Source organism: Camelus ferus, chromosome 23 (genome assembly GCF_009834535.1).
Source record: "Camelus ferus isolate YT-003-E chromosome 23, BCGSAC_Cfer_1.0, whole genome shotgun sequence".
NCBI lineage: Eukaryota > Metazoa > Chordata > Mammalia > Artiodactyla > Camelidae > Camelus > Camelus ferus.
The window spans coordinates 14,143,296-14,169,088 of NC_045718.1; the positions used below are offsets into that span (position 1 = coordinate 14,143,296).

The window sequence follows — 25,793 nt, forward strand, 5'->3', positions numbered from 1 at the left end:
GACCCAGCCATCCAGCTCTCCGCTGCACAGAGGTTGCTTTTCATTCCTTCTCCTCTGTTAACTTGGCTTGTTTTCCAAACATGGGTCAAACAACCTCCCTCCCAAAAGCAGCAGCAGAAGGAAATGTTATTAAAAACGGGTCTGTTAGTGGGCATGGTGTGTGGATGAAGTCTTTGGGAGTTTTGGCTGCTAAATAAAGACTTTATTGTTGTCATTCCTCCTTTCCCGAGCTCCCTCCCTCCCCTCTCTCCTCCCTCCCTCCCTCCTCCCCTCCCTCCTTACGATCTGCCCCGCCCTCCCCCTAACCTAACCTCCCCACCCCAATAGGATCCGGTGGAGGGAAGCCGGGCAAACTCAAGCACGCACACACCACTGGGAGATCAGATCTTCTAGCTGGCTCTCTGCTGCCACAGCTCCACCGAAGGGTGGGGGGAAGCGGAGGGAGGCTTGTCGGAGACTAAACCCCCCCGGAACCTAGAGGAGAGGCAGGTGGTGCAGGTAAGCCCAGGCGGGGGATGAGGAGGAAGACTCCTGCCTCCAGCCAGTTTCCTCCTGCTCCGCCCATCCTAGGTTACTGATCTCACCTCGAACTTCTTCCTTCCTTCCTTCCTCCTTTCCTTCGTTCCACCAAAATTTTCTCCTTTCAAAGGAGCTCAAATTAGTCTCCCTCATTTCTTTGACACCCTCTTCCTCCCCCTTCTCTTCCTCCTTCCACACCTATGTAGCTGCTTGCTGCAAAAGTTAAACTTTCTTGGTACAGACGACTTGGCGCGCAGTTGTGCTGGACACAGTTATTTCTACAGATCAGGTTCCCCTAGAAACCCAATCCTAGAACCCATTCCTCTGCACCTTTCATGTTGTGTCACACATTGTCACAGGCACACACACGTGCCACACAGAGGCTGCACTGTCACATCACCTGCACACACACAAATTACACACACGGGATGAAGGCATCCTGTCCATTCACCTCCATCCTGACTGCGTCTGACACGCAGAGCTAGACCACGTAGTGAATAAACACTAGCAGACACACACACGCGCTGCATCTTGTCTCTCTCCCTCTCACACGCTCCTCAACTGTGAAAAAGAAAGTGCGTCTTCCCACTGAGATGGCTGAGCCAAAAGAAAGTCATGTGTCCAGAGTCAAGGCCGAGCAGGAGGGGATGAACGGGAGCAGGCTCTGGGAGCATTTCTTGGTTCTTTAGAACCTCCTTGGGTGGGAGAGGGAAAAGTAGCTTTCCAACCTGCACAGTGTCTTCCCAGTAGCTCTGGATTTTTGTGTCTCACTGGTCCAGACCACTTGACATTTGGGGAAAAAAAAAAAGAAGAAGAAGAAAGAAACCCTGTTTCAAGCTTTGGAGGTACTAATTCCTAGCTCTGGGGCAATTTATTTATTTTTTTTCAGCAGGCAGCTAGGAAAGATTCCTCTTTAAAATCACTTTGAAATTATCCCAAGCTGGCAAGGGGTCCCTGTGGGAGAGGGAAAAAAGAGACAGTAGTTCCTTAAGCGGTCAGGAGGGGGAAACTGAAGTCAGTAACTCAGGGGGAAGGGTTTCCAAACAGGGTGGACCCCCTCCACCTCCCCAGCTCATTCCTCTTCAACCACAGAGAGCGTGCTGTCCCCAGGCAGACAGGGCATGGGCCGGATCAGGGTCCCCAAATACAGATGATCTTCAGAATCACCTGGGGGGGGGTAGTAGGGGGCTTACGCACCTACTGGACCCTTTGCCCAGACCCACTGGCTGGAGACCCAGGACTCTGTTGCTGTTTTAGGACTTGAGGGTCAGCTAGGGCTTGAGAACTTGAACCAGGGGCCTGAGAGAGACCTGTGCGGGGTTGAGATGGCAGTGCTAGCTGGGCAGAAGGCTGTGCGGTTTCTGGACAAGGGCTGTCTGATGGAGGAGCTCCTGAATGTCCCAGATGGGCCACCCTCTTCTGCAGAGTGTAAGCAAGCACCCGAGGGGTCAGGAAAGATCTGTGAGTGCTCCCCCTCCTTTGTCCTTACAAGCACTGGCAGCCATATCACCGGAGAAACATTCCAGAAAGCAAGTACCCCCAAGATAGCTCAGAAGAGCTTTTGTTTCCTCTCACCTGTGGATCTGCCTGCCCTGAGCCCCCAGGAGCACCGCGCTGGGCTCCTCCCCTTCCCTTCTAGATTCTTCTGCCTCCTGCCCAATGGCTGTCTGTCCTGCTGGGCTCACACGGAGGATGAGCTGAGCAGCAAGGTCCACACTCCCCCTCCCCGGGGTGCAGCCCCCTTTACTGGGCCTGTGAGGGAAGCATTTGCGAGTTGGAAGGGGCAAAAAGGCAGGTGCAAAAGTTTGGGAGGAGAGTCGGGGAGTGTACAGCCCAAGTGGTAGGGTGCATGCTTGCTTAGCACATATAAGGTCCTGGGTTCAATCCCCAGTACCTCCTCTAAAAATAAGTAAAAATAAATGAAACTAATAACCACTCCCTTGCCAAAAAAAATTTTAGGAGGAGAAGTCATGGATCACAAGGGGACTCCAGGGCCCGCTGAGGAAGGGGACTCCCCGGCCAGCATCCCTCACCTACTGCACAGAGCTCGGAGTAGGGTCAGTGAGCTGGAGGGGCAGAGCTCCCCAAATGGCTGAGAGCTGCTATGCTGTCTTTAATTAGTTGCTTCTAATTAGTCTTGTCTCTCAGTCCCTAAAGGGAAAGAAGCCGCTCCGTGTGAAGGAGCTGGGGGAAGTCCATGAGATGTACCCACCTGCAAGGACCCCTGCCTTCCGGTGGACCTCTGGCCATTCTGAAGGGAAAGAGACACTACTTCCTTTGAGATAATGCCAACCACAGCTTAACATTCACTGAGCAGCACTCACTTTTCCCACATTCACTCATTTAACCTTCAAAACAACTTGATAGGAAGGTGTTAGTGTGCCCATTTTACAGATGAGGAAGCTGGAGCTTAGTAGAGGGGAGAGATTTCTCAGGAGCACCCAGCTAAACAGCTGCAGGGTTGAGACCCAGATCTACAAGCGCCCAAGGCATCAGATTTGTGAAGGCTTTCTTCAGGGGGTGGAGATGCTAGGGGACGGAGGCAGAGAGAAGGACATGGTGAGGTGACAGTCTGTAAGAGGACTGAGGGCCATCTCACCCTTGTTTCTTCCCCGGGCCCCTGGAATGGAAAACTTGCTCCTCTGGACTAGTGGCCTGAAGCCAAAAAAGCTTCATTCTGTTTACACGTTGCCTTGTGCTAGACACTGGGGAGACAGATGGTCTCTCCGTGATAGTTTTACATGTATTTTTAGCACTTTTGGATCTGCAGCACATTTTAAAGTCACTTAGCACACTTGCTTCGGAAAAAGGCTGGATAAAGAAGACAGGGATGGAGAAGATTTTGTTCCCCGTTTTACAGATAAGGAAACTGAGGCTGAGAAGAGGGTCGCGTCACTTGGCGGTGGGGGCCCGGGCTGAGACCCCCACCCCCTGTCGAGATGCACAGGATGCTCTCCCACCACGGCCCCAGTCAGGCTCGCGCCTGCACTGCTCTCATCCCCCAGGAGAGGGGACGTGCTGGGTTCACGCGCCTCCATGCCAGCCCTTTCCTTGCCGCAGGGCCACACAAGCCCTGCTTGGCGGCCTTGGAAGATTCTCGGGCTCTGAGTGGGCCTGCTTCACTCCTCTGCTAACAACTGGGCAGAGACCACCTGATCCTCCTGGCTTCCGGCTCCCTTCCAGGCCTTAGGAAGACACAGAAGGAGCAGGATGGCTCTCAGAAGCCTAAGCTTAGGGCAGAAAGCAGGGAGCAGAGAAGGGAAGGGCATGGCTCAAATGGTGGAATGTACGCTTAAGCATGCACAGGGCCCTGGGTTCAATCCCCAGTACTGCCTCCAGAAATAAAGAGATAAATCTAATTACCGCCCCCCAAATAAAATAGATAAATTTTTAAAAAAGGGAGCAAAGAAAGAGGGTCATCCCCATGTGCGAGGGCATGGCCCTGTAGCAGGGGCAGGGGCAGCCCTGTCCTCCATGGGAGGGGTCACTGGCTGGGTTAAGCCACAGAGACTCAGGGGTGATCAGCTAGATGGGAAATCTGACAAGAAAGAACACCAGAAAGTAGTGTAGAGTCAGGGAGACACACCCAACTTCATTCCCAGCCCGGCCCCAACCCCAGGCTCTCTCCATACAAAGCCAGTTACTCTTAAACTTGCCCTAATGACTTGGCAAACCCATACGGACCTCTGCGCAGCCCTGCCCTGAGGCTAACCATTGCAAGGGTCCTATGCATCTGAACCTCATGAGCGAAACAGGGACAGGGCTATCTCATTTTAAAAGTCAGAACCTCTCTAGAGAATGTGTTCTTTTATAAACAAAAAAATGAATAAACAAAACCCCTGCCATGTGAAGAGATTTTATGCTCAACAGCATGCCTTCACGCACGTGATCTCCTTTGATTCTCACACAGTTGGGGAGCTGGAGTTAGAGTAGGGTCAGAGCCAGGATTCAAGCCCAGATCTCCAATACTTGGATCTGAAATTTGAATTTAAAACTCTCTTATGGGGGGAGGGTATAGCTCAGTGGTAAAGTGCATGCTTAGCATGCACAAGGTCCTGGGTTCAATCCCCAGTACCGCCAATAAAATAACTAACTAAATAAATAAACTTAATTAACTCTCCCCTCAAAAAAACAAACAAAAAACTCCAACCTCTCTTAGAAAACATTCTTAAGTGAGAAAGTGAATTTGAGGTTGGGCAAAACAATTGCTCTTCCCCCAGGAATGAGCAACTTTTGAGAGCCCACACTGGTGAGCAGGGCTGTGGGAGGTCGGTGGTGGCAGGTGGTCATCATGTGTTCATTGACTGAGCGGTAGGCACAGCCCAGCAGAAAGCTGGGAGGTGGGGAGGTGTGCTTGCAAAGGGATAAGAAATTTTAAAATCACACATGCTTATGACCCACCCTAAGGGAGCTTATGACTGGACAGAAGGTTCTGGAAGACAGAGAGCTTAGGGCTTTGTGGGAAGGACTGTGATTCCCCTGGAGTCCAGTCTGTCACAGATTCTGGTTTGGTGACTTAGGCTGCGGGGGGACTGGTCAAGCTCTAGCAGGAAGGGGCAAGGCCCGATGAGAAAAGCCTTAGAAACGAACGCTATTTCCTCAAGAAAGAAGCGTGCTGCATACACACACGCACACAAACACACGCGCACACACACGCGCACACACGCACACACAGAGTGGTTCCATCACAGGGCTCAGAGAAGGGCAGGTGAACAAACCCAGTTTCTCCACGGAGCAGGACCACGGAGCTGCTCCCCGGGAACTGCCCCTCGCCCTGAGAGGAGCTTGGCCAGCCCCCAGGGGTCTGGAGTGCAGATGGTCAGAGGACTAGAGGGAAGATGAGAGAAGCTCCCGAAAGGTCTGGTGCGGGAGATGGGGGACAAGGAAGGCCTGCATTCACCGTGGACGGAGGGCGAGGGAGGCAGGCCTGCCAGGAGGAGCTGTGACTGACCTGTGCCCCCGTCACCCCTGCCAAGGGGGCCAGGGGCTGCCCGGGCTCAGAGCCACCCAGAAAGGCCCCCTGCAAGGACCAGCTGCCTGAGTCACTGTGCCTCCCAGAGCGGTCTTCTGCAGGGAGCTCTGCTAACCTCAGGGCCCAGTACCTGGCTGATGCTTTTGGTGACAAAAGCAATGAAGGGACAGAGGGAACCACAGCCAGGGCTGCTCGCAAGAGATCTCTTGCTTATTGTCAGGCTTCTGGGTGGTCAGAAAATAAAGAAATGCCCAGGCGAGAAAACTCAAGGTCACCGAGATCGGATGGCTTCTAAAGATGCTTCCTTTTAGTCACTAACGCTTTACCCACTCCTTCAAAGTCTACGTGCAATACGGCTGTGCTATTTTCAAGAAGGTTTTGGGACTTGTAAGATACTAAGTCATGGCTCACGACTTACAAGTGGCATGGAGTCAGGTAACAAGACTCAAGTTTAGTTTTACAATGAATGTCTTCTCTTCTCAGTTCTTTTGGTGTATCCCCAAGACTGTTACGTCCTCAGCTGGAGATAAAGTCAGGAATCTAGCTGCAAGGTCCTTCGTGATGGGAGTCCCAGGGAAGATGGCAGTCCTGGACCCCCCTTGGAGAGGCCTGCCTGGGAAGGGACCACCTCAGAGGGAGGTGGAGAAGCAACAGGCTGCAGGACAATTTCCTCCTTCCTCCCTCCTCGTCTGTCTTCCTTCCTTCTTTTCTTCCTTCCTTCCCACACTCAGTATTCTCTATGGGGACTCACACACACACACGCAGAGGACAGGAGACCGCGTGTTTGCTTATGTGAATGGTTCAGGCAGAGGAGTGCTGTGTGTGTGAGAGCATGCAGGCCGGGTGTCCAGGGCGTGTGCAAGGAAGATGTGGGGAGACACCCTCTGCCCCTCCGAGGCTGAGCAGGGCTGACTGCAGCACCTTCCTTCCTTCCCACGCTCTCCACGAGCCCACGGAGCCCTGGGGTTTTGTCCCAGGTCTGCTGTTAAACAGCTTCCTGGCCTTGGCAGGTCCCTTCTTTCCCTCCAGTACTCAATTTTTTATAAATAGTCGAGCCTGGATTTGATTGGTGAATTTCAAAACATTTTTAGCAAAGCAACTTTTTTTTTTTCAACTGAATGCTTTGGCTAAACTTCAATATATAAAACAGATTCAAAAACACAGGTTGCTTAGGCTGGCATGGGAGTGGATTGGGGGTGCCCATGAACATCCCCTCGGTCTCCCTCCCTCAGGGGGACTCCACAGAAATGAGGGCACAGTTTGCAAACCACTGAGTTACGGGATCTCTAAGGACACTTCCAGATGTAACATCTCACATACAGCTCACATGTCCTAACATCCCCCCATCAGGGCAGGGGTGAGTTTCACATGCTGCAAATAGGGAAATGGGGGGCTAGGGATCTGAGGGTCTTTTCCAGGAAACCCCAGGACTCCTGATTCACAGCCCAGTGGGCTTTCTGCCAGGATGGCTCACACTCTCCAGAGCAGGCTTAGCACCTTCAGGGGCTAGGCCCCTGGGCAAGGGATGCAGACCCTCAAGCCCTCATTACTTTCTCACCTGCTGGATGCAGGCAGACAAGGAGATGCTTCCGGAGGTCCCTCCCACAGCTCCCCTGGAGCCCATCCTGGCCAACTCTAGCTGTAAAGACATGTCCTCTCATTACTGAGGCCTGGCAGGCTGATAACTTCCTGTGTTCCTCCCCGCAGGTGCATCATCTGGATCATGAGGTCATCCTTCTACTGGCTCCTCCCACTTGTCCTCATCTTGGCCTCAGAGGCCCAAGGCCAGGCAACAAGACGACCAAGACCCAGACCAAGGCCCCGGCCCAGACCCCGACTCAGGCCCACACCCAGCTTTCCTCAGCCCCATGAGCCATCAGAGCCTACAGACCTGCCTCCTCCCCTCCCACCGGGCCCTCCGTCTGTCTTTCCTGACTGTCCCCGGGAATGCTACTGCCCCTCTGATTTCCCGTCTGCCCTCTACTGTGACAGCCGCAACCTTCGAAAGGTCCCGGTCATCCCATCCCGCATCCATTACCTCTACCTGCAGAACAACTTCATAACTGAGCTCCCACTGGAGTCCTTCAGGAATGCCTCCGGCCTGAGGTGGATCAACCTGGACAACAACCGAATTCGCAAGATAGACCAGAAGGTGCTGGAGAAACTGCCCAGCCTGGTGTTCCTCTACATGGAGAAGAACCAGCTTGAAGAGGTGCCCTCCGCCCTGCCCCGGAACCTGGAGCAGCTGAGGCTGAGCCAGAACCAGATCTCCAGAATCCCGCCCGGCGTCTTCAGCAAGCTGGAGAACCTGCTGCTCCTGGACCTCCAGCACAACAAGCTGAGTGACGGCGTCTTCAAGCCCGACACCTTCCAGGGCCTTAAGAACCTCATGCAGCTCAATCTGGCCAACAACATCTTGAGAAAGATGCCACCCAAGGTCCCCACGGCCATTCACCAGCTCTACCTGGACAGCAACAGGATCGAGACCATCCCCAGTGGGTACTTCAAGGGCTTCCCCAACCTGGCCTTCATTCGCCTGAACTACAACAAGCTCTCAGACAGGGGACTCCCCAAGAACTCCTTCAACCTCTCCAACCTGCTCGTGCTCCACCTGTCACACAACAAGATCAGCAACGTGCCTGCCATCAACAACAGGCTGGAGCATCTGTACCTCAACAACAATAGCATAGAGAGTGAGTGGGGGCGGGGCTGGGGTCAGCGGGGCGGGGCGGGGCTGGGGTGGGCGTGTTCCCAGGGAGGGAGGTTGGAGAGTCTTCCCGCCTCTACACGTTCGGTTCGTTCGGTTCGCAGGGACCTGGTGGGAGTTGCAAAAAGCACCCAACTTGGCCCTGGTCTTCACGTCTTGGTCTTACCACTTACTATCTGTGTGACCGTGAAAGGATACTCCACCTCCCTGGGAAGTTTCCTCCCCTATAAAATGAGCATGGCAGTAACACCCTCCATCACAAAGTCGACGTGAGATTTAACAGTTAAATTTGGAGAAAGTGCACAGAATACCATACTTGGAGGGTAAATAGCTTTTCTTCCTCCACCCCTTCTCATCAGCCCCAGCTTCTTTGCCCTCCAGATCTATAGGTAGGGTAGACATGGAATACAGTCCTGGACATTCTCCTAAAAGCAGAATGGTGACATTTAAATGCCCACTCTGGAAAAAAACAAATAAACAAAAAACAAGGTTAGTATAGCTAATTTTTATAAGCATATTTTTCATTTTACTTAAATACATTTTAAGATGGCAAACTAAATTATTTAATATCATTTAAAGACATTTTTATATCTCCTTAATCTGTAGTAATTCTCTCTATAACAATAAATAATAAGTGAAATTTAAAACCAAAAAAAAAAAAAAAAAAAAGCCCACTCTGGGGACAGGCCCAGGACATTTCTGTCCCCTGCAGAAGCTGGCAGCTGTAAGAGGAAGTTTCTTCCCAAGCCTGAGCCTAGGTTTTAAAGAGTCTGTAAAAAGCATACACAGAGCTGTATACTCAGGGCATACCACTGGTTAAAAACATGGCAGCCAGAAGAACATGTCCGAATGGGGATGCTTTCCAAGTCTACCTGGAAAGCTGCAAGACTTCAGTCATATAGGACAGTACGTTTAAGGCAGGATTGCCTAAGCTTTACAGGGTCCTGGGCTTGGGGTAAAAATTTTAGGCCAGAGAAGAGGCTGGAAGTCACAATTTTGCTTCAATCGAAAATGTGAACTCTGAATAGAGCATCAAACATTTATAAGTTTATAACTTATAACAAAGTTTATAAACAAGAGAGAGAATGTTGTCTGACCCCTAGACAAAATCAGGCTACATCCACACAAGGAATGCAGCAGCTGTAGGGATGAAGGAGACCCTGGGAAAGAGGGGCGCTCTGAAAATCATGCTGGAATCCCCAGTTTCCAGCCAAAGGACCAGAGGGAGCTTTTTGAATTTCTATAGTCTTGAAGAACATGGATAGAAGAGTCTTGTTCACTCATCTGCAATAATTACACAAAGTGGGGGAAGGCTTTTTAAAATCTTGCAAGAAACAAATTCAGGAAGAGGGAAAAGTGTCTGATTGTCCCCTGCAGGTCGTAAACTGATGGAGCAGATTACCTCTAGGAGGCTGTAGAAGCCAAAATTACAGATGGAAAAGATAACTTGATTAATAAATGCCTACAGATCTCGCCCAGATTGTAGAATAGGATGCAGGGGGTGCGATCCAGCCTCCTGAGGTGGAAGACAGAAAACTCACACACACTCTCACCGTTTCACAGACCTGGGAGCTGAGCACCAGGGGGGGAAATGATGGTCCAAAGTCCCAAAGGCCATAGGAAGAAAATCCGGCAGTGTCAGGGCTCTTCCTGCTTCTCCCATGTTAAAAAGAGAAGAAAGGGGAGTGAGGGAAGACGAGGAAGAGGAAGAAGATGAAGGAAAATGGCACACCGACAACAGTCCACAGATGACAGGAGAAGCAAGGCTTAGGGAGAACGAAGAGCATCACTTAGAAGATGACGTACCTCGTATCCTCTAGTAAGACGAGAAGGTGCAAACGGAAACTCATTTTCCATTTGAAAGCCCACCAAAATTTGTCCATAACTCACCTTTCCAGCTTACTTTCCCCAGAATCAGTAATCACTGGAGATTCTGTAGGTTCATCACGTTCTAGGGCCCCATGCCCTTCCCAGTCCCCCTTTTCTCTTCCTGTCATCAATCTTTCATTCAGTTAATGTAACCATCTTCTGTCCATGCTCATGCCTCACATCCTGTTCACAGGAAACCTCCAGAGTCATTCTCCCATCCACCTGCTGGCTTCAGATCTTGCTTCATTCACCCATTGTTCCTCCACGCTGTAGCTAGATTCATCTTTATACTGTATAAAGCTGATCAGAGGACCCTTCCAGATTTAATATCCAGGATGCTACACCCTACCGTCATTTATCCTACTACCTATCTCATAACAGCAGTCCTGCCCAATGCCATTCCTCAGGCTGGAAACCAAAGCCCCCATCCCTGGTGACATTTTGGAAAGCCTACCGTAATTGCTGGCCATGACTCACCTTCCCAGCTTACTCTCCCTAGTACGTCACATTGTATTATTTACTATTCCCAGACTCTGTCATGAGCTTTTTGGCCTCCACAGCCTCATTCATGTAGGTTACACCATCAGAACACTATCCCCAGGTGCTAATCCTGTCTTTGAAGGTTCAGCTCCAAGTTGACTTCCTCCATGACTCCTCAGAGTGAATTTCCAACAACAATTGTTGGTCCTTTCCAACTTAATTCATTTTACAAATGAGTAATTAGAGGCAGGAGGCTGGGGTCGACTCATTCGTGGTCATATGTTCCCAAAGTCAGCCAGTTCCAGAAAGGAGAACTCCAGAGCCGTCATCCTCAGTCGTCCACCCTCTTCTCCTTCCTCGTCTTTGCCTCCAGCCCTGTCTGTCCTGACCCCCTGCCCATCGCTCCTGCTGACTTCTTTCCTTCTTTCTCCATAGAAATCAACGGGACCCAGATTTGCCCCAACGATGTAGTCGCCTTCCACGACTTCTCCTCGGATCTGGAGAACGTGCCACACCTCCGCTACCTGCGGCTGGATGGGAACTACCTGAAGCCGCCCATCCCGCTGGACCTCATGATGTGCTTCCGCCTGCTGCAGTCCGTGGTCATCTAGGCCTCACTCCACCCCCGGAGCGCCTCCGACCGCACTGGAGTGCGGTGGTCCAGGCGCCTGTGCCCATCATCTTTTCTCTGTCTCCTCTTCTTGCTCCCAGCTTCGCCTTTCTTATCCCATCTTCCTGAGGCAGGGACAAGCCACATACTCTGCTGCAGCCGCAGCTTCTAGAGCAAGACTCCTAAAGGCTTGATTTGGTCCACCCAGCTCAAAGCCACCCCCTGCACACCCAGATTTCTGGCCCCACAAGCACAGATGTGTGTCTAAAGATTTCATATTCTCTTCTCTCTCCTCCTCCCCTCACCACTCCTGGGTAAGTCTGAGCCATGGACTGACATCTGGATCTTGGTCCTGGCCAAAGCAAACAGAAGACAGTCAGGGGCAGCCTGGAGGTGAGGTTTGGAAAGTCCTGCTGGAAACCCCTCATCGTGGGCAACTCTGGCCCCAAAGGGCCGAGCGACCCGGGTCCCCTTGGCCAAGGATTCCACCTCCCAAAACTGCCGCTCCACCGCCCCGTTTGCTGGCTCCAGAAGTCTCACCGGCTCTCTGCCAGCCTGTGTTCTCCAGAAGAAAGTGCAAGGGAGCAGCCGAGGGAGGGTGGAGGGTCAGGGGTTTGCACAAGGGCCTGCATCCGGCCTTCTCTTCACAGGAACGAGATGGGGCCCTTCTCAGCACCCAGCCTCCTGGCTGGGCCTCTCTATTCCAAGAGTAAGAGCAGGGAGGAACAGTCAAGAAGAAGGATGACTCAAAAAACTAGGAATCAGCCAGTGGGAGAGGGGTGGGAGTCAGGGCCCCAGGGTGGACCCTGGTGAGTGCAGATGAATCTTTCAGCATCCTTGGCCACTCTGGACAGGAGCCCTGATGCCCTGGGGAACATAATGTCCACAGTGGAGGGTACAGAGCCACCAACCTCGCCCCACCATCTGTTGTCTATCAGTGGGGATGGCCCAATCCTTTCCACTCCCGGGGAAGCAGCTCCCACGCAAGGGGCGGAGCACCTGGAAATCTCCCAGAAGCCTCTGCCTCTCGTGCAGATCGGCTTCTCCTTCTAAGACAGACACAGCAGTGACACCTGGTGGCCGGTACAGGTCACAGCTGGCTCCTGTCTTGCTCCACATCTCTCACTGGTGTCAAGGAGTTGGCCTCGGGTTCCAACTTGAGACCCATGGGCCATGGACATGGTCTCTATCTCCTCTGGGGTCTAAAGGGGACAAAGATACGGGGGCGTCGAGGGGGGGGCCCTGATTACCATCATGAATGAGTGCAGGTGGGGAACCTGCAGGAACCCAGGTGAGGATACAGTTTGTTCCCATCTGCTGTCTGACCTTGCGGGTCCCTTCTGCTCTCAGCTTCCAGATCTGTCAACGATGGAGGTGGATGAGGCCCCTCCAAGGACGCTCCAGCTCTCCTGCTCCTGTATGCAGCTCCGCCCTTTAGACCATGTTCTGATGCAGGCCAAGTACAAAGGATTATCCCCTTCCCTTGCAATAATTTATTCCCTGTATGGGCGGTCCTTCCCTCTAAGCTCCCACGCTCCCCACTGGCCCAGGTGAGCACTGTGACAGGCCCCCAGGTGGAACCTGGATCCCGCAGGGCTGACTCACCTCCGCTGTCCCCTTCACTTCCTCTCGGAGATGCTGCCCCTCTACAGAGCCTTGAGTGTATGATGGTGGGGGGGGGTGGGGAATGTTCTAGAAATGAGTAGGATACAGGGCCCACTCTCAAGTTGGGTTGAGAAAAAGTTCAGAGATTCTTAAATTGGATTAAGCTGGGTCCCCAGCTTCAAGAAATTCCTATTATACTCTTTTTCACCTCTCTCTTTTGCTAATTTACAGAAATGGGGGCCCATTTCATCACAGCCTCCTTCCCCCATGCTCCCACACAACTGCTTCATTCCTTCTAGCTGCAGCTGGTTTCTCCAAGGCTCCTGATTAAAGTCAATATAGTATTGTGGCTGGAAGCAACCTGGTGCTATGGCCTGGATAAGCCCCCCTTCCCACATGCTCCATGGGCTCCCTGGGGCGGAGGAGTCATTCCCCTGCTCCTGCAAACCTGAACAGTTTTCTTTAAGCAACGCAATCATCCTCATCCCATTGCCCCACCAGAATATGTCTGTTTCCTCCATTGCTCTCTGCAGCTGTAAACCAGAGGAAATTACATTGGCTTTACAGCATCGCCACCCTCACCATACACAAAATGTGCTGGTTTCCCTTGGATTTAAGGAGGCCCCCTCCTCCGTACACAAATTCATTCCTTCAGTGCTGTTGGCATTTGCATATACAGGTGTGCAAGTAAGTGCATATGTGTACTCTGTACATGTATCTATTCATTCTTACAGACCACGTTAACTTTGTGGAACAACTTTACATTCCAACACGCTTCACAGCAGAGGAAATAAAGTAATATGAAAAATGCCCAACTTGAACTTGACAATGTGAACAAGTCGAGAATAGTACCTTAAAGCCATCTGGCCGCCCTTCTCCCCCAGCATTCCACCATTTACTTGCTCTGAGAAGATGGGTGGAGAAAGGACCTTATTCTTAGGAAACTTTAGAAAATGACTCCAGACTTTTCTTGGTGAATTTCCCCCAAACTCACAACCGTCATGAAACATCTTCCCTAAAATCTGACAAGAAATCTGACAGCTACATTTGAAGCCAAAGCCTCAGGTTCTTTCAACCCACAGAGACCAAATTGTTGAGGGTCTCCCAGATTCTCAGGACTGAGCCAGATACAGAAACACACAAAAACAGACAGCGTTCCTGACCAGAAAAAGCTTACAGACTAATTGAGGACGTGTAGGGTGAGACACACAAAACCGTGGCAGATGTTAAGGGTGGAGAACAAAGGACAAGCCACCCCATCTGGAGTGGTCTACAGGTCACGCAGATGTCCACAGAAGGGCAAGAGCAGGTGCACCGGACTCTCTCTCCAGATAGGAGGTTGGTTCCAGAACCGACCCAGTAATCCTCCCGGCTTACTGCATCTTCTTTCGGATGAAAACTGCCAGATGCTGTTCCATCCCTCCCACTCTGCCTCCTAAATTCCCACTTCAGTGCAATTCAGCAAGTTTTCAGCAGGTATCAACTATGTGCAAGGTTCCCAGCTAAGAATTCAAGGAGAGGTAATATAGACCCCGTGCCCTTGAGGAATTCATAGCTTGCTAAAGGGAAAAATCCATGAATTAGTCATTGCATGTCTTCAGTGTTTGCAACAATGCCGAGTACAAGGAGCGTGGAGGACAGGACCGCTGCCCCTGCCTGGGAGAAACAGAACAGCCCCTATCATTTGAGCTGCGTCTTAAGGTTTGAATCAGATTTTGCCAGGTGGGAAACGAGGAAAAAGCACATAAACGGGAAGGCAATCAGCATAAGAAAAGGTTTGGAAGACACGGAGTGTACCATGTATGGGTGTGTGTGGGTGTATCTGTGTGTCTGTCTGAGGAAGGGCGAAGAACACGTCCCAGTCAGGGTCGCGTGGCTACAAGCCCTCAGCAGGGAATATGCCCCTAAGCCCAATTTCCCTGAAACTTCCAGCCTCGCCTCTCTCCCTGCCCTCGAAAGGGGCAGCAACAGGGTCAGCTGGCCAGACTTCTGTCCCCACGGCCTGCCACCTCCATTCCATCATCATGCCTCGTGCTTCTCCTAATGAGATTCGGATTAGACCGGCTCCCCGCACCTCCCGCCCCCCTTTCCGGGCTCCGTGGGAGCGGAGCTGCCTGGAACAAACAGCACGATGCTCAGACGGTTCCCACGCAAGTCACACATACACATCCCATGGACCCTCCCCGAAATCCATGGGAACCAGAGCGGGTGACGGGCGTGCTTGTGAAAGGGAGAGTAGAAGCTGGGAGAGGGTCCAGGATGCGCAGCCTTCGTCAGAGGCGGCTGGGTTCCGGGGGTGGGGGTGGGGGAGTCGGCGCATGCGCGCCTGAAGCCGGCTGCGCGAGTGACGCAGGGCTTGCCAGCGTGTTGGGGAGTCCGGACTGCAGGGGGCACCTCGTTAGAGCCCGGGTAGCAGGGGTACTGGCGGGGGTGCACCACTGAGAAGGTGGGAGGGAGAGTGGGAGCAGACTGCAGGGGAATGAATGAACAGCCGCTTTTGCATTCTTCGCGGGGAGGTGGGGGGTGCGGGCTGGGGGGTTGTGGGGGAAGGCATCTGGCTGCGAAGCCCGGGCTGTGGAGAGAAAGTAGAGGAAGACAGCCCGCTTCATGGTCGATCTGCTCACTGGGCGCCCTCCTGGCTCTGGGGCTCTCTCCTTCCACCCAGCAGAGCCCTTGTTTTTGTCTCTCCCCAGGTGGGAGGGCGCTGTCAATGGCACAGGAACAAGTGTTGCTCTGGTGACCCGGTGCTTGGGCTGGGGAAGGCCCTCCAGACCCGCTGGTGCCCGGGAACACTGTGGGCCAAGCCCCTGCCCCTTGGGCCAGACTGTTAGCTCTGCACCTTCACCTGGTGTGTCAGGGCAGAGCTGAGCTCTGCCAAGGCCGTCTGTTCTGAGGGCGCCAGAACACCTGGTCTCAAGACTCACGGGATGAGGCAAAGACGGGGAGGGTCGTATGAATGCAGGTGACTTCTCTGGCCCGAGAGTCGGGAAATCTGGGAACTGGGCCCGTCCCTGTGTGACCTTGGACAAGTAACCTCACCTTACTGGGCTTTGGTTTCCCCACCTGTACAATGAAAGTTTTGGATTAAATGATCTTAAGGGGGACCTTGCAGCTGGAATTCAGTATCTGGTCAGTGGGAGAAAGGAGGGTGAAGGAGCATCATTTGAGGACCTGGGCAAACGTGTGCAGACTGGCAGGATCTTGGGGACGACATCTCAGCCCCCTACCCCTGCCTTCAGCAAGGGCTTGGCCTGCAGCAGCCTAAGGCACCAAAGAAAGCAGAGTCTCTCCTGATGAACACGTCTCTGGTACAGGACCACGGAGGTGGGGGGATTCCCCTCAGCCCCCCAAGGACCCCACACAATGCCTGCTGGTGTGTATGATCAGGAAGCTTTTTCCTAGGGCCCGGCCTAGCAGACCTGGAGAGCTTCCTGTCTATTCCTTCCGATTGTCATCAGAGAGCTTGAAGTTGGCTTTCAAATCCTACCCCATCCCCCATTCACCTTCTCTTTGAATCTCCCTCCCTCCGGTGACTTTTGTTCAGTTCTGGTTCCGTACTGGGGCTCCAGGTGGTGGGTGGCAGTTCGGATCAGAGCACCGCAGCTTAGCCTTTTAATCTTCGGATTCCATCTGTGAAGCCAAAGCCTCATCGTTCTCTGGCAGGAGAAAAAAGCTGGAAAGGCAAGCCCCACCTATCCACATACCCTCATGCTGCTTCTCGGAGGGTACAGAATCTGAGGGGTGGGGCTCCCCTTAGGGGATGGGAGCTGCCTGCCCCTCAAAGAGAGTGGGCCAGACAGAGAGAGAGGGCATGGACAGAGAAAGAGAGGAAAAGATGAGGATGGGAGGTGGGGAGAGGTCTGGGAGTGGGGTGGGTGGAGGGAGGGAGAAAAAAATTCTCTGGAACCAAGAAAAGGAGTGGGATGGGGGGGACCTGCTGAGAAAAGAGGAGGGGAATCAGCTGGACATCAGGAAAAAGAGAAGTCTGATTGGCCACACACCTGCCTTGGCCAACTCCCCCATCCTCCCCAGGCAGCTGTCTACCCAGGCCCCTCTGTGTGTCTTGACTTGTCCATCGGAGTCCCCACCTCTCTGGAAGCCTTGAGGCTGGACTTGGAACTTGAAGAGTCGACGAGGTAAGGTTCAAGATCTTGAGGCTTCAGGCCCATTGGCACAGCAATGAGGGGAGGGGGCCTGGACTGGGCAGGAGAAACCAAAGAGAGGTTGGTGGGGAGGCAGTAAACTGTCTTAGGACTATTTGTTTAAGATTTTTTTTAAGATTATATAATTTGGTTTGAAATAAGTTATGGGAGGTAAATTGAAGAGACACCTCTTGCTACTGATGGGGGCTTAACCCCTTGCCCAGTTAAAATTAAGAAAGGGAGAGAATGTACTGGAAACTCTGGGGAGGGGGCTGCATTCTCAGAAATACACTGGGTTCCTCACACCCACACCACACACATTCCCTGACCCACTTGTGCATACGTGGATGAACTTAGGTGAACATTTGAACTCACCTGTACACACTTTCTGGCTGTGTACACGCTCCCACAACCACTCACAAAGGGCTCTTTTGTTCCTGTACTCATTCATTTCTTAAAACCTGCATTTATAAATCTATTTATAAACTAACATTATCTTTTACACTGGAATAGGTTTTTAAGCCTATGTCGCTTAAATGAATGGAGTAATGCCGGGACCACTGGTCTGTTTCTGCAGCCCCAGAGACAAGTCCAGTGCCTGCGGCTAGTAAGAAACCCACACGTGTTTGTTGAACAAAAGCACGAATGAATAAATAACCTTTTTAAAAACCACAGGACTCCTTGATGGTGAATTTTCTCTAAATCTAGTTAGTGGCTAATGGCTGTACTCTGAGTGGTTGTGTAAGAGAGAGCATCTCTGTAAATGCCCAAGTGTGTGCCTAGTTCGCAGCGAGGGATGTAGACAAGGGGACATGCATGAGTGTGTCTGTGCTGAGATGGAGAAACCAGCCTTTGCCAGGTGCCTGCACGCATACGTATCAGTGTGTGGATGAGCATGTAAAGAGACTTACGTGGACTGAGGGGGGCTGGCAGGAGATACCGGCCCGGTAGCCCCAGCCTTGAGGTTGCGTGCACACGCAATGAAGGCACTGAGTGTGTGACAAATGGCTTAAGAGTCTGCAGGTGTGGGAGTGGGAAGGGGGGGTGAGTTTGTGAGCTCCTCCCTCAGGAATGGACACCAAAGTGATTTTTTTCCCCATTCTCATCCCACGCCCCACCCCCAGGCCCGCCATGAAGCCCCCGGCCTTCCTGAGCCTGCTGGTCCTGATGCTGCAGGGAGCAGCGTCTCTCCCAGAGGAGGAGAGGGGCAGCAGAGAAGGCCAGCTGGGTGGGGAGGGGGACTCCGACACAGCTCTGCGTCTAGGGGACGGCGTCCTCGCTAACCTGAGCCACTATGATGAGCCCGCGGACTCCGAGGACCAGCTCCTCAAGGTGAGCGGTGTGCAGCAGCTCGGCTGCCCTCCCTGCAAGAAACGCGGAGCCAGAGGCCTGGCGCCTGTCCACCTCCATGATGCAGGTGCCTCAGGCCTCCGTCTTTTCCTCGGAGGTGGGAATTCTTGTCTCTCCAGAGTACCCACTTAGATATTACTCAGACAGAGGGCACAAAACTTCCATTTTTGTGTTTGTTTTTAGCAAATTTGGTGGGACTTCCCTTAGAAGTCAAACATCCCCCCCCTCACCTTCAGGTAAGACCACCAGGCCCCGCTCACTGGGACGCCAGCCGTCTCCCGTCTCCTTAGAAAAAGAAGTCCCGCAGCCCCTCTTTTCTTAGACCGTCTTCAGTCTGAAGCTCTTCCTCAGCCCTTGCTGGCCTTCTCGGGGCTGCTCTGAAGCCCGAGCTCGCCGGCTGTCTGTGTGAGCCTGGTCAGCGCCAGGGAGAGGGAGAGAGTCCTGGGAAGTCTGCAGATGTGGGTTCGGGCTCCTCCCCCAGCTTGGCCACCAGCTGGCTCCTTGGTCTCAGTCCCTCTCTGGGCTTCCATTTCCCCAGCTGTGATGTGAGACCCGATGCTGAGAAGGTCCTGGCCCTGCTCACTCCTTCTGCCGCCCCTCCCTCCTTCTCCACAGTGACTCTCGGTCTATGAAACTGGTTGCTGAAGTTCCCAGAGTCCAGAGTGAAGTCCCTCTCAGGCAAAAGCTGGCTTATCGTGTGCTGTGTTTCCAGGTCAAAGGGACCAGCCTGGCTTCTTCAACTGGGATGAGTTCTGCTCAGAGCACGAGGGCTCCAGGGACAGCCCCTTCAAGCCCCACAGTGGCCAGGCCCACTGTGCTGGGCCTGCCGGCACCGCCGACCAGCCACGGTGCGTTCACGGGCACAGGCCCCCATATCCACGGGTCGTGGGCCACATAGCCGTGACCCAGCACCAGGGCACCAAGGAGGAGTGGAGTCAGGGCTAGGGAGTGGGGGGTCAGGGCTAGCCCTTGCCCACGGGGAGAGAAGGGGAAAAAACCAAAGGGAGAGGCTGGCTGTCCCTGCCACTTCTGTCTGAGCGCACGTACTGGCCAGGAGGCAAAGGAGTGCAAGAATTCTGCTGTGCTGAGCAAAGCCACCTACCTTAATTAACAGCACCGCTGGGGGAGCAGGTTGAGTGGTAATTAGATTAGAGACAATTAAAAGCCTGTAGAGAAGAATAAATAACTTCACGGCTGCCATTTGGCACAGGGGCCAATGAAGCAGTCACACTGCTTGTCAGCTGGAATTCCCTCCTTAGCAGTTTCCCCCTCCCTGAGGCCCTCCCGGAAGCCCTCCTGGAGCCCAGGATGCTGGGGTATCTGGAGGAAGGGGTTAGCACCCTGCTGGGGATCAGAACTGAGGCGGAGCGGGATGCAGTTAGCTCCTGACTTCCTTGCTCTCAGGTCCCAGTCTCTTGAGATGTTCACTTTGGGTGGGCAGAGCTTACTGGGGTATCAGGAGAGAAGACACTTCGGTCAGGATCCTGGGTTCTCCCAGGCTTAAAGAGACCAGAAAGGGCCTCAGCTGGACCTGCCATTCAAGGCCTGGGGATGAGAAGGTGCTGGGGCCTCTCTGCTCCAGGCACACTGTCTGGTCACGACTGGTGGAGAAGAGCTGTCTCTTCATCTTGGGTCTGTGTCAACGCCGACTGAGCTCCCCCGTGAGTTGGGCTAACGGTGTCTCCAGTCATCTCTGTCCCTTGTAATCACAAGAGATGGAAACCTCCTGCCTATTCAGCAAAACCTTCCCAGCTTTGTAAAGCCAACCTGAGTCCAGTGGCCTGGCTGCAGGCTCGTGGCCACTGGTCATGAGCCGGGGGGTGTGTTTCCCACTAGAAAACCAAGGTGCTGATACCATCAGAAGGAAGAATGAACGCTGGGCAGACAGCGTCCACTCTCCCTTGGCTCTACGATGCTTTTTGGAGCCACACAGAACGTGTGTAACTCCTCGCCCACAAGGCAGAGAGCAGAGCCAGCAGCCGTGGGCCATTCCACTGAATTCTAGCTTTATTTCATTTTGAGTGCACCATTTGAGATCAGAGAGGAGCCCTGTGGGAAAGAGTCTGATAGATGGCCTAGAAACACCCACATAGGCCGGAGAAACCTATACAGGACCAGGGTCTGATGAAGGCGCTAGTGAGCATGGATTGTAAGGGGTCCAGGGCTAAGTGCCAGGCTGGGAGTGGCCAACAGCATTGCCTGCTGCATCGTGGCAGACAGTCCAGGCAGCAACCCAAGAGGACACGGAAGGCCATGGCTCAGACACTCCCTGGGGCAGGGTCGTTGGTCCCAGAGGCTGAAGGGGGTCTGACATTGGAGGGGGGCTCTCCCTTTGCTCTGCCCACCACCTGTTGCAGGCTTGCCCACCTGCCTGGTCTGCGTGTGCCTTGGCTCCTCCGTGTACTGCGACGATATTGACCTGGAGAGCATCCCGCCCCTTCCCCAGACGACGGCCTACCTGTACGCCCGCTTCAACCGCATCAGCCGGATCCGGGCCGGGGATTTCAGAGGGCTGAGTATGTCATGTCCTGGCAGAAGAAAAGAGTGGGTGGGCAGAGGGAGCCCCCGGGGTTCTTCCCCTTGCCACCCAGCCCCAGGGAACAGTCAGCAGACGGGTGCCCCACCTGGGCTGGCCTTTCCCTGCTAGCTTTCAGTCTCTCCAGAGATCAAATGGAAGTAGCTCCAAGTCTCTCTACTTCCTTTCCTTGAAGGCTTTTGATGGCAGAAGTGACCTGTTCTTATCTGTTCTCCCAGTGGCTCTGGGAAGCTGGGGAGGAGGAGGTACAATCAAGCCGACGTTTTCAGGAAATCCCAGCAACTGTAGTTCCGTCCCCTCCCGGCCTCTGGACAAGACCACGCTAAATCTGGAGACCGGGTCTCTAGGCCACATTCTGCCACTGATTACTGACAGCCTTCCTGGTCCTCTGTGTCCTTTCGTGTAAACTGACAGGTGGAGGTGGGATGGATCCAGGGAACCCTGGGCCTGTGGGGTTTTACCCTCAGAAAGCTTCTTCCAAGCCAAGCCGAGGTGGGCAACCACCGCACAGGACAGAACACCAGGGCGAGTGTTGCGGAGTCTGAGGGCTTTCCTAGGTTTACAAAGTTACTCCTTCTGGTTTTGACCTGGACAGGCAGGTGGCTGGCTAGCATCCCCTTTTTTGAGAGGGAGGGAGCCGGGCACAGGCAGCTCCGGCAGGGGAAGATGGTGTGCCCTGCATCTCTCTGCTCTACCCTGCACCTCTTAGCCAAACTGAAGAGGATTGACCTCTCCAGCAATCTCATCTCCTCCATCGAGGACGATGCCCTCCGCCTGCTGCCTGCTCTGAAGGGTCTGATCCTCCCTGAGAACCAGCTGGCAGCACTGCCTGCGCTGCCCGCAGCCATCGAGGTCCTGGACGTCCGCCGGAACCGGCTCCAGAGCTCAGGGATACAGCCTGAAGCCTTCAGGGTGAGCCAGGGCCGTGGGCCTGCCACCTGCCCCTGCCACCCCTGCCCACAACCACACACACACACGCACACCTTGCCCTCATGGGGTATCTCAGCTCCAACGCTGTGCTGGGATACAAAAATCAAACCCCATTTTTCCCCCATCTATTCCCATTTGTTTTATTGAAGATTCTTTTTGTTGCAGGAAACTGATTCTCATTCAAGGAAAGGGTGTTTCACAATCATGTCATCCCAGGGGGAGGGTATAGGTCAGCGGTACAGAGCGTGCTTAGCACGCACAAGGTCCTGGGTTCAGTCCTCAGTACCACCACTAACAAAATTTTAAAAAATTAACTAAATAATACACGAAGAAACTTAATTACCCTCCCCCTCAAAATACAATATGCCATCCCAGAAACCTCTGTGAAAAGGGAACTAGACCTCCTGGGCCTGTTACTGGGCCCCAGGCTTGGGTGGTGTCAGAAACCAATGTCAGCCACTCTCCGTCTCCCTCTTTGGGGCACATGGTCTCTTGACTTCTTTCTGTGCACCTGCTGCATTCACATCTCTGTGCACCAACGTCCTGCACACACTGAGCATCTGCTCCCCTGAAACTCTGACTTACAGGTGACTTGACTTGCAGTCATCCTGGCCTCAGCTTTAACTCGTATCCTTTTATTTCCAAAGCCCGCTGCTAGCTGACTGATCATTGTCCTTCCATGATCAAGATTCTCAAGAGAGACCAGCTGCTTGGTCACTGGCTGGCCGGTTTTCATGGGGAGGGTTAACATCTGGCACACACGTGGCTCCCCGGGGCGGCCCACTCCTCAGGGCTAAGAAGAGCCCTGGGAGCAGTTCTGGTGAGGAAGTGAAGAGGGGTGTGGACAAGATGGACACCCAGCTCCGTCAGGCACGCACGCGGTTTGCCCCAGGTGTGCCAGGGACTCTCATTCGGCTGGCCGGAATACTTCCTGGCTGCGCTTCCCATAGCTGCTCCAGATTGAGCATCTGGAGACATTTCATTGGGGAAAACTCCTTCTCATAGCAAAGATCCCTGCCCCTTGTCTGCTCCCCGTTCTTTCTCCCTCCCCAAACGCTGGCGCCTCCCTAGCAGTGACTTTTCCTTGTGCACCCAGTGGGAGGCAGTGCCTGTGAGCTGGCCTCCCCTGTCCCCCGCTGTACCCCCTGCTGCCACCTCCTTGCCCCCCTCCCACGGTGCCCAGCTTGGAACCTGGCACATGACTGAGACCCTGAGCGAACGAACAGGGTCACATCCCTGCCAGGGCCCCACAGCACCCACAACCTCCCACCCCCTTTGCCTGCCCCCCCCCCCCCGCCAGGCGCTGGAGAAACTGCAGTTCCTCTACCTGGCTGACAACCTGCTGGACTCCATCCCCAGGCCCCTGCCCCTGAGCCTGCGCTCCCTACACCTGCAGGTGAGTGGGCTCCCCAGGAGCAAGGGCGGGGAGCAGAGCACAGGGGGTGGAGGTCAGACTGTAGGCAGCAATGATCTCCTTCACGGGGAGCCAACCAAAGATGTGCGTCAGTGGGTCTTGTTCGGATCAGTGTCTGCAGCCTCAGTTTAATTTCTTCTAATTCCTCCTCTTAAAACACTTCGCCCTCCCTGTCCTTTTCCCATCTCACCCCATGGCTTCTTCCTTCTCCCCCTTCCCTCACCCTCCGTCTCTCCTCTCCCCTTCATCCCTCTTAATCTCTCCTCTCCCTCCATCCATCCTCCGTGGGTCTCCTCCCCTCCCCTCTTGTAGTGTGGACGCTGGCTTTCTGTGCCTCGGTTTCTCCAGTTGTAAAGAGGAGGCAGAGCTGGTAGGAGAAGCTGACTGAGCTGGGCTGAGGGCAGACCCTCCAGGCCCGCAGCTGTCAGCGTGTCCTTTCCAGAATAACTTGATAGAGACCATGCAGAGGGACACCTTCTGTGACCCCGAGGAGCACAAGCACACCCGGAGGCGGCTGGAAGACATCCGTCTGGACGGCAATCCCATCAACCTGAGCCTCTTCGCCAGCGCCTACTTCTGCCTGCCCCGGCTCCCCGTTGGCCGCTTCACCTAGAGCGCCTTCCCCCTTCCCGGGTAAGAGCCCTCGAGGACCGTGGCCAAGGGCGTGGGCCTCCTGCGCCCAAGGGCCCGGACCCTGTCTCTGAACAGTGGTCTTTCATCCAGGCGTCAATCAGCCTCGTGATCCAAATACAAAAATTCCCGCTCCCCCCTACCCCATACAGCGAATGACCTTCAGGAGCCACATTTGCTTTTCTCCATCCTTTTTCCTTAACACCTTACAGCTTCTGGCACAGAGAATAGCAAAAAGGTCTGCATAAAGGTCTTTCCCGTATTTGCCATCCCTCCTACCCACACAGAATGCTAGGAAAACCATGTAAGGGGGGAGGGGGACAGAAAGACAAGGAGGAAGGGGGAGAAGCAGTGGTGTGCTGGAGCCCACTCTCACTACCAGGCTGGAAAGAACTGGTTATTACATTTTCCTGAACTTTGCAGGCCAGTTGTTAAACACAGCTATTCTTAAAAATTAAAGTATATACACTCACCATTGAATACATGATGTTGAAAACAAACGTCGTCCATCCTCATCACTTCCCAATTATTTTATCATGTTTTACTGTTAGTCGTGTGCTTGAACGTATTTACATCCATGGCGTCTGTCTGGGGGACACACTGTACTGCGCATCTCTCCCCAGCTCCGCTTCCAGTGACATCACACTGGCAGTTTGAAATTGGCCGTGGTGGGAGTATTTATGCCATGGAAATCAGTAAATGTTACACATTAAGATTTTTTTTGAGAGAGAGAGAGAGAGAGAGAGAGAGCTGGTTGTTAAGGGTCTGCCAGCACACCACTGAGAAGAAAGACTAGCTATTTAAACTAGCCCGCCCCCCTACCTCCAGGCCACCCCACTGGGGGAAGGGTGGGGTTTCTACTGAGCTTTTAAAACCTTTCTCGCTTTTCCTAGCCCAGGGCTTCCTGTTAGATTTGGAGTGAGCCATTCATAAGGATGAAGAGCTGACGGGCGTCTCCACCTGGATGCTTTCCTTGTGACACTTCCCTATTCCTGGCTCAGGGACCAGCCTCTGAGCTGGGATTCCTCAGCCCGCCGGTTCCTGGCCACGCTCTCTTCCATGCTTAACCACCAGGGGGCAGCCCTGTGCAAAGATAAATAAATAAATACAGCAATTACGCACCTGCAACCTTGGATTCCAGGTGGCGCCTGCTGTGCTAGGAAGATGGGAAGACAACTGTGACCCAGCCACCTTGCTCCTTGAATTATAATGGGAGGGTAGATGTCACCCTTCTCCTGCTTCTTGTAAGGACATTTTGGGCAAGGGGGTGTCATACGTGGGTGCGTGACATCGGGTGTTGACTGAGGCATTAAAGGGGTCAGGCAAGCGATTCATAGATTTATTCAGCAGGGATTTTACTGACCACCTCCCTGCCACGTGCAGATGGCATGCAAAAGACATAGTCCTTTTCCTCACAGAGCTTAGTCTAGAGCAGAAGACACGTGTTAGACAAATAACCACACCATTCAACTCATGATAAATGCTCTACAAGGAAATTACAGAATTCTGTGAGAGTTTACCAGAGGGGACACAGTCTAAGGGTCCAGGAGACCTTGAAGAATCAATGTCTAAGCTGAAACCTGAAGGCGTAGGAGTTTGCCAAGGCAACCACTGGAGGTCCCAGGTGGTCCCCAAGTCTGGATGGACAGGTGTGACCCACATGGAAGGGAACCCATTTATCTGCCTCCCCTGCCTGTCTGGCACCTCTCCAAGCGCTGTGGAGCCTCATGACAATCCTGTCAGCAGACCAGTCAGGGATTATCATTCACATCCTTCCAATAAAGAATTTGAGAACTAAAGAAGATAAAGCACTTGCCCCAGCTCATGTGGCTGGCTGAGGCTTGGACCAAGACCCAACACACAGGCTGGGAGTGCAAGTGGGAGGTCCCCAAAGTGATGAGAGGGGCCGGGTGTTGTTGCTGCTCCCCTCCCCTTCCTCTCCCCAGGGATCCAAGGACTCCAGGACCCACGAGGCTCCCTCTCTCTCTCACTCCGCCATCCCACCCTCTTCCAGATCCTGCTTTATTTG

The 25,793-nt window shown here is 53.4% G+C and overlaps 2 protein-coding genes across 2 annotated transcripts; both read left to right on the forward strand.

Moving 5' to 3' along the window:
- Positions 1 to 320: 320 nt before the first annotated feature.
- On the forward strand, positions 321 to 13,577 carry PRELP (proline and arginine rich end leucine rich repeat protein). The gene is made up of 3 exons (XM_032466714.1): positions 321 to 498; positions 7,199 to 8,184; positions 10,983 to 13,577. Exons 2-3 carry the CDS (start codon positions 7,215 to 7,217, stop codon positions 11,156 to 11,158), a joined length of 1,146 nt encoding a protein of 381 aa, XP_032322605.1. The 5' UTR covers positions 321 to 498; positions 7,199 to 7,214; the 3' UTR covers positions 11,159 to 13,577.
- A 3,227-nt stretch (positions 13,578 to 16,804) lies between these two features.
- OPTC (opticin) lies at positions 16,805 to 25,018 on the forward strand. Its single transcript, XM_032466731.1, has 8 exons — positions 16,805 to 16,898; positions 18,029 to 18,236; positions 18,967 to 19,102; positions 20,612 to 20,770; positions 21,500 to 21,702; positions 23,021 to 23,116; positions 23,577 to 23,767; positions 24,658 to 25,018. Exons 2-7 carry the CDS (start codon positions 18,036 to 18,038, stop codon positions 23,745 to 23,747), a joined length of 966 nt encoding a protein of 321 aa, XP_032322622.1. The 5' UTR covers positions 16,805 to 16,898; positions 18,029 to 18,035; the 3' UTR covers positions 23,748 to 23,767; positions 24,658 to 25,018.
- The last annotated feature ends 775 nt before the right edge of the window (positions 25,019 to 25,793 follow it).

Coding starts and splice junctions, on each gene's coding strand:
- PRELP (XM_032466714.1), top strand. CDS start 7,215: ATGAGGTCATCCTTCTACTGGCTCCTCCCACTTGTCCTCATCTTGGCC. Junction 8,185..10,982: donor CAACAACAATAGCATAGAGA/GTGAGTGGGGGC, acceptor CTTTCTCCATAG/AAATCAACGGGACCCAGATT.
- OPTC (XM_032466731.1), top strand. CDS start 18,036: ATGAAGCCCCCGGCCTTCCTGAGCCTGCTGGTCCTGATGCTGCAGGGA. Junction 20,771..21,499: donor CGGGGATTTCAGAGGGCTGA/GTATGTCATGTC, acceptor TGCACCTCTTAG/CCAAACTGAAGAGGATTGAC. Junction 23,117..23,576: donor TGCGCTCCCTACACCTGCAG/GTGAGTGGGCTC, acceptor TGTCCTTTCCAG/AATAACTTGATAGAGACCAT.